At 38.7% G+C, this 10269-nt stretch overlaps 1 protein-coding gene across 1 annotated transcript in view; it reads left to right on the forward strand.

Moving 5' to 3' along the window:
- Positions 1-5573: 5573 nt before the first annotated feature.
- Positions 5574-10269, forward strand: part of LAPTM4A (lysosomal protein transmembrane 4 alpha) — a 5691-nt gene continuing 995 nt past the window's right edge. Inside the window, exons 1-5 of the mRNA XM_010021090.1 lie at positions 5574-5719; positions 7175-7251; positions 7358-7480; positions 8660-8755; positions 9850-9948. Coding sequence (XP_010019392.1) covers positions 5614-5719; positions 7175-7251; positions 7358-7480; positions 8660-8755; positions 9850-9948 — 501 coding nt within the window. The 5' untranslated portion in view covers positions 5574-5613. The remainder of the gene's footprint in view (positions 5720-7174; positions 7252-7357; positions 7481-8659; positions 8756-9849; positions 9949-10269) is intronic.

Genomic DNA, 10269 nt, shown 5'->3' on the forward strand with positions numbered 1-10269 from the left:
CCGGAAGTTGGAAAAAACGTCATGGTCTTGATTAAGTTCTACTATTAGTTCATGTAAACTAGAATAGTAAGGTCCGTTGCAGTACTGAACAGCAGACTTGTTCTGGAAACCTGCGAACCCTTCAGAAATTCTACCCTGTGCTGATGGAAGAGATCAAGAATATGCTTCTGGTACTTAAGTAAAAGCATAAACTGTTGACAGTGAAGAGGCACTCATCCTTGTTATGAGACAAAATCACCCTGCTGCCTTCTCTACTTTAGTTTCCTGCTTGCAGGAGTATCTAGAAACGCAGGAACTTGGTGGAGTGGTGGGCAGGGATGTGCTCTCCATGGCTACAGACCCAGTAGTACTTACAGCTTCTATCTCTCTTGCTGTGCTTCTCTTTCATCTTGTTGCTTGGATGCAGCACTTCTTTCTCCTATCTGGGTCTCTGCAAGTATCTGTAGTGCTTACGGACCGCCAGTGGAAAGTATGCGGGTCATTGAGGAGGCTGATGGTGTCAGAGTAGTGTGTGAGACCAAGTGTTGCTTTGTTCTCTTGTAACTGCAACAGGTTCAGGCTGCTAGAAGGGAAGAATATAGTGAGTTCACGGTAGCAGCGTGCATGTAAAGTACTTCATAGCTGTGTTTTTTCTATAAACTGTATCAGCTAAACTATGTATTGGAAATATTTACCTGTTTCTTCTCAGCTGTCAGCTGGGAGAAGGTGATAACTCAAGTCTGACAACTGTTAGCTGTATGAGCTGAAATAAGGTCTTACCATGAAGCTTTAGGTGGTCTTGGCTAATGCTTAAAATCAGAATTCAACTATAATTCATACCTTTTGAAGGCTAAGTATGATTTGGACAGTGATAATTAAACTTGCCATTCTGCTGACAAAAAAAAAATAGCCTAGCGCATGTTAAGGTGATTAATGCACCATTTAAGTGTGTCACTAACTTCAGTCTTTCAGACACTAGCTTGTGATAAGTGTTTCTAAATTAATTTAATAATCGGTGCTTGAAAGTTATAGTGAGACAAATAATAATAACTCTCATTTAGGGTGGGATTTTTTTATTTGTTTTGCAAGGGAGGTAGCTTTTTAGTGGGGGAGAATGCTAAGTTCAACAATAGCTTTGTGTTACTGAAAATCTTGGTCAGCTTGTATTTACTGGACAGACTCTGTTCTCGTGCTGTGCAGTCCTGAAGGAATTTGATACCAAACATAAAATGGAGTCTCATAGCAATCTACTCCAGATGTTTTTAGTAAGATAAGAGTTTTGGCTACTTAATACATGTGTGTTATTCTTATGTAACAGTTTCTTTGGGCATTTTCCTATTGCTTATTTATTTGTGTACTTACAAACCTTGCATCTAATTAACTTTTCTCCTCACTAAACTAATTATATCACTGCCCTTGTTGTGTACTTCAGGGAGTCTAGGGAGAACAAAGACATTATCTTTTATAAAATGTCTTCTGTTGATGCTGTGTGGTCAAACTGTGTCTTTTAAGCATGCTTTAGTCTGTGTGCTGCTGTTTCTGATACATACATAACACTGTATGTGCAAAAAGATGAGTTAAGAACATTTCTAGTGAATTCATACTTGTTCCCGCACTAATACAGTTTGGTTTACTCTGCAACACCCACTACTGTCCTGTGTAGGAAAGAAAAAGAAACCTGCTATTCCTAGCTCCATAATTGCAAATGTGTGGCTTTGGAGTTTTTCTTCCTGTAAACTTTCTTATTAGACACAGTGTTTTCCAGAAAGCGGAAGTATGAACACTGCGCTGGCAAAAATCAGATCAGAGTTCAATAAACACTCTAAATGTACTAGCATTGTTTCGGAGGGAGTGGCTGTTTCGTTCTGGCAGCAAACTTCAGCGATGGAATCAAAATGATGCAAGTGCTACTGGTTAGCAGGAGGGTGAGGAGGATCTAAAGTCATTTGTTCACTGAACAAGATCTCCAGAAATGAAGAAATGTAGCTGGTCCCAGTCTAATCTTGAAACTGCTAGAAGGTCTGAAGTACCCCATTTAAAATTATTATTTTTATTATTTCAGTATAGTTAAAAACCTAAACCCCATCTTTCTTTGTTCCTTCAGGAACATATTTAAGGAAAAACACAAGGAAAGTTAGAGATGAGAAAGATGAGAAGGTGGAGTAGTGCAAGGCAATTTTCCTCTTCTTTCTCGCTCATAAAAGGAAATAAGCAAATCGTAAGTTGAATTCTTGTTTATGTCCAAGACTTCTAGTCACTTGAAGTGCTTGGGGAAACCTGGACTTCGTGCTCAGGCCTCCAGAGAGACTAAGCACTTGCATAATTAGGTTTTAAATGTATACCATGGAGATACAGCTCACTGATTAAAAAGGTAATGCTTGTTGCAGTCCCACAGTCATTTGAGTTCTGATCATATGGGGAGCTAATATTTCTGTTACCAGTTTGTAATAAATGCTGACTTTCTATTTTAATACCAGATACTGGATTTTTTAATTTTTATATAAGTTGCATGAAACTTCAAGTTCAGTTATCCCAATTCTAACAGTAAAATACACATCTTAAATCACTGCAAAACTGAATTAAATTTTTTCATCTTAGTGGAGTCATCTTTTGCAAAAGAATTTGAACATGCATTTTTGTACTTTTTTATTTCTATCTTTTTACTTTCTAACGAAAAGACTAGGTTGGAGAGTGCTGGGACTCCTGAGGTGTCAGCTCAGAATGGGACATTGTCCACTAAGTTGGATTTGTCAGGATTGGTAGTTTGTTTTTTTTTTTTAGGGGATGGCAGTTATCTTCAGTTTACACTGAGGCTTACCTGTGCTGGGAATTTTCTGACTGCCCCGTGTAGACCATTTGTGAACATGTATTTAATTCACAGTGAGTATGTTCTTTGAAGGTCTGACAATGCCTTGCAATCCAAACCATACTCTTGCTGCTGGTCACGCTGACTATCAGGTTGAAACCAGCTTTGTGGTCTTGCTGTTAAATCAAGCTTCTGTGAAAGAGTGGTGGTTAAAATATGGGCTCTAGCTTTGCGCTTTAAAGGACTACTAATTTTGAGTTGTTTGTTGCTCTTAGTTGAAAACCATATATTGAATATGATGAATTGTTCAGTGCTGTGATGTGATTGACAAATAGTAGTAATGGAGTCCTGGAAACCTTGGGGTGTTAATTGGTAGAGCTTTGGGTTTGTTGCTATTCTTAAGTTACTATTTTTATTTTCTCTCACTGATCCTAATAGATTGGATTTTGAATGACTGTTTAATTTCCTGTTTTCCTTCATGCCATTTCAGGTTGAGAAAATAAAGTAATACTTGAAACTGCACTCAGTAGCTAGTGAAATTGCAGAGGACTTTGGTATACTAAATTAGGACCATCGATAGGATGCAAATAGGATAAAAAAAGTGACAGATGTAGGATCAGTCTCACCATTCCAAGGCATTCAAATTCCTCAGTACTTCTGTATTAATTCAAGTGCTGCTTGCTCTTTACCGTGAGGCAGACAACCTATCATGGCAGTAAAACTTGGTATTTAAGTAATAATTGAATTTTGTCTTGAACTTTATTACTGTTTCAGTTAAAATTCTGACTGTGTATAAACAATAAATGATTTGCCTATAAATGAATGTCTTGTTTTATGAAGTAAAAATCAATGCTTCAACTGCCAGAGATCTGAATCTTGACATAGACTTTTTAAAACAGAGCAGGAAGTTGCTTTCCAAAGTGTAGGTTGATACCCGTTGATCACTTGGAGAAGAGGGAAGAGAAGCCTTGAAAATACCTTGAGAGCAGAAAGCCAGAGTAGAGAAGGATGAAATGGGAATAGTGAGAGAATGTAGTATTCTATGCATTTGAATAATGGGGAGGCAAAATACAAGATTTGGACAAGTGGCAGATGAACAACTTGACAGTTCGCCCTGTAGGAAGTGTCCTGTGAGGGGAAAAATATGCTTATTTCAAGGTTAAAGATGCTGGTGGCTAAACTTCATTCTTCACTGCCAGCTATACTAGTTACTATATTTTACATTCCAAGGCATAAAATGGAGGATACAAGTGGCTGAAAGTAGCTGGGATAAGTTTGTATAATACATGATGGCATGATAACATTTCTACAGAACGATCAGCTTTGCCTTCACTGAAAGGTTCTTCTTAGCAGAAACTGTAAGCAACCTGATTGCCATGATAGCTCTAAACCTTGGAGGGGGGCGGGGGGGAAGGGAACTAAAACCAAAACAACAACAAAATCCTGTTTTAAAAAAAAAAGCTGGTAGAAACGGTGAGCCTTAATGGTAGCAACTGTAAGTCTTAAAAACTGAAACTCCTTTTAAATGGTCAAAAGCTTTTTTACCTTGCTGAAAACATTCGTGACTGTGTAGCCACTACTGCTATCATTAACTCCTGGAACCAAGCCAGTGTAAGAAGGACTATCTGGCAGATATGCTTAAGTGGTGAGAAACTGCAAACCAGTTTGGTTTTTTTTCTCTTGAGGCTAATTGTAAAAGATCCTGCTGGTGGTGCCTGCACTGAATACTGATCGGCAGCTTCAAAATGCCACCATTACTTTTTTTTATTGTTATGCAACCTTTGGCATGTCTCTTCACATACTAGTAACAGAAACTGTGCCCTGTAGGTCTTGAATAGGTTATAAATACTGTGTAGGCATGGGGTGATTTTGGTTTTGTTTTTTTCTTTTTTCCCTCTATCCAATGTCTTAAGCTACTTCTGCTTCTCTTGAGCTCTTACTAGTACTGAAAGCATTTCTGGTATGTAACAAAATGTGGAAGCGGAAGTAGCCTTCAATGGCAGTGTAAGTGAGGAGGAGGACTGGTGAGCACGTAGCCAGTGCTGAGTGCTTAGAAATTCTGGGGTTTAGCCTTCGTGTGGAATTTGGTTGTAACTTCACCTGTGTTTGTGTAGCCTTCCTGATAAGGCCTGATGAGGTTTTAATAAATGATCTGTGAAGAGGAGAGACATATGTGCGTTCTCTCCTGCTTGTATTAAACTAGCATTTCTTGGGAGAAACCAAAAAGCAAGCTACACTTGATCAGAGCTGTAGTGGAAGTTTTTCCTCATGCTCTCAGTATTTACAGTGTGATGCTTACACATTCCCTCATACTGCCTGCCCCCCAGCGCTGTCTGAGAGAAGGGTGTACTACCTTATTTGTGCATTAACTCTGCCTTTGAATTTGTTGTAGAAAGCAGAAACTCTTTCCAAATGTTCCTTGTGCCTGTTTCCTTCCTGGCCTCTTTAAGTGTGTCCAGTTTTCTGGTTCACAGATCTGTGCAGCAAGCATCATTTATGTCATTTGCTATCTACAAACCCTATGCAGCACTTGTTGGTTTATTTGCAAAGTTGTTTAGTTATGAGTCATTAAAACTAGCAAGTGTTCAGTGCTCTTCTGGTTGTTTTGATAGTGGTTTAACTCAACCATCTTGAAACTTAATTGTAAGTTCAGTTCTGTGTTGGGGTTTTTTTCTTGTTTTTTTTTCTTCCACATGTAGGTAAAGATAAAGCAAAGAGTTTCTAACTGAAATAAAAGTTTTATTAATGTGTATTTGAGAAGCTCATAGCTGTTGCAGTGTAAATAACCTTTAGGTAACTGTGATCCTTCTCAGGTGGTGAACTTGCTGATGGGCATCTTGCTGACGGTAGAAGTGACTCATCCAAATACAGTGCCAACTGTTGATATCCAGTATGAAGTCATTGGAAATTACTATGCTTCTGAGAGAATGGCTGGTAGGTGTACAACTCTGTTGTCTGATTAGAAATAAAGCATGCAGTATTATGGTGTATATGCCTTACACTAGGTGTGTAACATATGCATACAGCTTTTAAATATGGTCATCTTGTTGTCTGAAGTTCTCTTCAATTATTCTGGGATTGAGTTGTTCTACAACAGAGTTTTGAGGGTTTGAGAGTTCAGTTTTGTAGTCTTCATCTTAATTATTCATGGTTTGGCTTGAGGATCTCCCAGTTCTGACCTGTGACTGTAACTCAAGTTTGCTAGTAATGAAATGAGAGTGAGAAAAGGCCAAATACCTCAGCCAACATTTTAAGTAAAATTAAAGCAGATACATGTAAAATGTCACATGTTCAGTAATGCATGTTGGTATTCTTGGTAGCCTTAAGCTTGTGACTGAGATGCTTTAGTGTAAAATGGCTGTCACGTGCTTCCCATGTTAGTATATGGACCAGAGGGGTTTGTATGCATGAAGGAATGTTACAATTTTGATTGTGCATGTGGATATTGTAACAGTACTTACTGGTTATTGCTGAGTACTTAGGGCTTCCTGATCAATGCAGTGCATTTTGGTTGTGGGAGGACCTCCTTCTTGATGCTGTCTGTGTGCATAGATATTATTATCTTGTACTGAATTGGGTAAATGATTGCTTCTGTGTTGTATATTCTCAAATCAGTTGCAGACTAGAAAGTTATGATTCTCAGATGATCTCTTTCAAGCATAGGAACCACAACAGTTTGGCTTCAGCACTGCTTAAAACATTAACTTACCACATCTATAGACTCTCAAACTGGTTTCTTTCTCTGTGTTTAAAACTGTAAACTGCTTGCTGTAGGAGAGCAAGTATAATCTAACTCGTGGAAAGCAGCTGTGCTTCTGTCATCAGTAACTGTGATGCATGGGGAGAATCTTTATCACTCAATTTCCCTGAGTGTCCTGGATTCTGCTACTACTTGGTTTCTGTTCAATTGCCTTTCCTTCTAAATAATGGGATACCTTCCACACAGTGATTTCCTGTTTTCCTTAGTGTTACTGAAGAAGCTCCTGCTGCCAATGACTGAATTATATAATCAAACAATTTTAAAGTGTAAAGGTTGATACTGGGCTGGCTTTACTTAAAATTCTTTCCATTTGTAAAGATGATCACCCACATAGTTTTAGCACTGATGTATATTGCAAATCAGCATCATTATGTTGCATTACTATCAATCTGTGTCAGGCTTCTAACTCATGTGTCTGAGCTTTATTCAGGCTTTTGATTAAGGCAGAGGGACTTTTACAAATGCCTCCTGGTTTTCTTGAACCAGGTTTTCTCCCATTGAGAGATGTGAGAGTTACTCAGTTCTGCTGCTGCTTGCTTGCGGAAATGTGACTGTTGAGAGCAAAACCTAGTCATGGACAGAGCTCAGGTATCTGTCAGCTGCAGCTTACTGTTTTTCTTTCAATGCAGAAAATGCCTGTGTTCTGTTTGCAATCTCCCTCCTCATGTTCACGATCAGTGCAATGATGGTGTATGGTGCAATCGCTGTAAGTATGTTTATAGCCCATGGTTTAAAACTTGCTACTTGAATTTTTAACTAAGTATCTTCCAGGGTGCCACTCTTTTTCTTTTTTTTTTTTCTCCCCTTCTTAGCATCGTGTAGGCTGGCTGATCCCATTCTTCTGTTACCAACTCTTCGACTTTGTGCTCAGCTGTCTGGTTGCCATCAGTTCTCTAACCTACCTGCCCAGAATCAAGGATTACCTGGATCAGTTGGTAAGTGTTTGTTCAGCTTCAGTTGATGCTTTACATTTGAAATTAAACTTTGGTTTAATTATGTGACTGAGCTATAGTTATTTTCCTGTGCCTAAGAAAGAGGAATTCGGACTGCAGCAGCCACAAGGGATGAGTGCTAGGGTGGTTGTGAGAAGGACGCCTTACCAGAAGTGGAAGGTGTCATTGTCCCCTAGAAGGAAAGCCAGCAAGAGTAAAGAAAGAATCGTGATGGGAATTGTTGGTTTAAACTGCCTTTGCTGCATGTGTACTCAAACCAATGTTTGTAACCCTTTAAGCAGTGAAGTTCTGCAGTAGGTTTGCTCCTGCAAATAAAAATGTGTTGATGCTTATTTGGTGGGGAAAGGGAAGAAAAGCATAGATAAGGATAGCTATACAGGATCCTACAGCATTATGGGGTGGAATTTGAGATTCTGAGGGTTCTTTTTCACATTCTGTATGGCTCTTCTTAGTTTGCAACAATACCTTCTAAGTAAACTGTAGTAAAGTTTTCATTAACACTGCCTGTCTTTTAACTGCAAGAAGACTCAATAGATAGAATACCCTGTGAGTTAATGGGGTCATAAGCTTTTTCTGGCTGGTGTTCAAGTAGGTGTTTAAAAAAATCCTTTTAAAAACAGATTAAAAAAAATGGTGTTGGAGAGAGGCTTTGTTACTGTGGTCAGGGAAACAGAAGAGTGAAATTCACGGCAGTGCTTTGTTTTGGCTCTTCTGAAGCTCAGTCAAATTCTTCAGATTCATCTCTGCAAACATATAACTTACTGTTGGACTTGACAGGAGGTAATCAACATGTAAGTCATTAAAAGGGTTGTAGAGGACCACAGGTACAAATGTTGTGCTACAGCTGTTAAAAAGGGAATTTCATGGATATCTGTATCAGTATGAGATTGAGGAAGTGACTAGGGGCATAGTACAAGGCTGCTGTAGGTAGCCCTTCTTTGAAGTGACCTGTTCTTGCAGGACAGGCAATAAGAATACTGCTTTGTGGGAGGACAAAGAAGAAACTAGTCAGAAACAGAGCTCTTTGTTTCTGGGAGAGTAGTTTATGCAAGACTTCGTTGCATTTGGTGTGATGTTTGGATGTTCTGTCATATTTCTTACTATGCAGTGTTCATGCTTATCTGTTCCCTTTCTCTCCCTTCTCTATTTCTTTTTAAATAGCCGGATTTCCCTTACAAAGATGATCTTCTTGCATTGGACTCCAGCTGTCTCTTGTTTATTGTTTTGGTGGTCTTTGCTTTATTTATCATCTTAAAGGTAAGTTAAAACTTAACCATGTGTCTGTTTCATGAATTACTTTATAAAGGTGCTGTCAGATGGAGTTAATTCTAGGTACTTAGTGTTGTCACTCACTGTGCCTAACAAACCAGAGGTGAATGTTTTGGAAGGAAGGTGGTAGAAGGAGGAAATTCATAAGTTAATTCAAAGCTGCATCTTTCTACCTACTGAAGGGTGATATTATCAGTTATTTCCTTTTTTAAATGTAAATACAGAGGCATTCATTTGAATTACAAAAACCGTTGTGCTGACAAAGCATATTAGAGAAATGAGTTGATAATATACACTGGCCATGACAATATTCCTTTATTGCATTCAGATTGTATTTAAGAAGAAATGAAGTAATAAAAAAGTTTTCCTAATTTTCTGTACTTCTTCCAAGAGGAATGTCACACAGGGGGAGTGAAGCCTAATACGGTAGATCATATTTTTGTAGTGAGTGGGAAGTTCAGTACCTTGTGTATAACCATGTGCTAACCTGACGATGAAAAATTGAGATATTAATGTTACACAGATAATAATAATAAATGTAACCATTTACACAATGTGACAGGATGTCTTTCTGCAGCAGTTAATGCTGACTGAAAGTCCAGGCTACTCTGGTCTGCCATCTTCTCCTTGCCTTGCCACCCCAGTTGTGTTTGTGCCCTCTCTTTCTCACTGGTAGTTGGACAAGTAGCAATGCTAACTCAGGGATGAGTAGGATTGTGCTGGTCTGTCCTTCTCCTCCTTGTCTTCCTCCTGGCAAGTTTAGACTGAGATCCACAGAAGCACAAGCTAGTTGAGGATTAATTTGACTAGCACTGCTGAGACAGATAGATTAGCTGAATGGATCTGTGAATTCTTTTGCTAAAACCTCTGTGGCTCATGATCTGAGTCACTCTGATAGCAGAGCTAAATGGAGAACAACATAGGTATGTGGCTACATCTGGGAAATGGCAACTGTGCCTTGGACATATATTGATTAAGTTGATTTCTGCTCCTTTCTGTCATATGAATGTAAGCTAGCATTTAATTTCTGAATCAGCTAATGCATATGAAGTCTTTAAAAAGAGAAATCTCTCTTCTTTCAGGCATATCTAATTAACTGTGTATGGAACTGCTATAAATACATCAACAACAGAAATTTGCCAGAGATAGCTGTGTATCCTGCTTTTGAAGCTCCTCCACAGGTAAAACCTCTTTTTGAGATAAAAGGAACCTGTAGAGTTTAATTTTGAAGTTGAAAACCACTGTATCATGTATGTTTACAAGCCTTGTCCAGCTTTCTAAGCAAAGACTAGAAAGATGAAAACAGTTAAAGCAGCTGATGTTATGGTGGCTTATTTTTTAGTTACATTCTTACAATGCATGAAGTTGGAGGCTTTGTAGAGAGAAGTCTTTGAATGTTCTTGTAGTGGAGCTTTCTGATGGCACTAGTGAAATTCTTCATTGCTATTTTGCAAAACCGGGAGGTGGTGGGGTGGAAGGGATGACCTTGGGGTAGGTTCAGC

Source organism: Nestor notabilis, unplaced genomic scaffold, assembly GCF_000696875.1.
Source record: "Nestor notabilis isolate BGI_N333 unplaced genomic scaffold, ASM69687v1 scaffold24658, whole genome shotgun sequence".
Lineage (NCBI taxonomy): Eukaryota > Metazoa > Chordata > Aves > Psittaciformes > Psittacidae > Nestor > Nestor notabilis.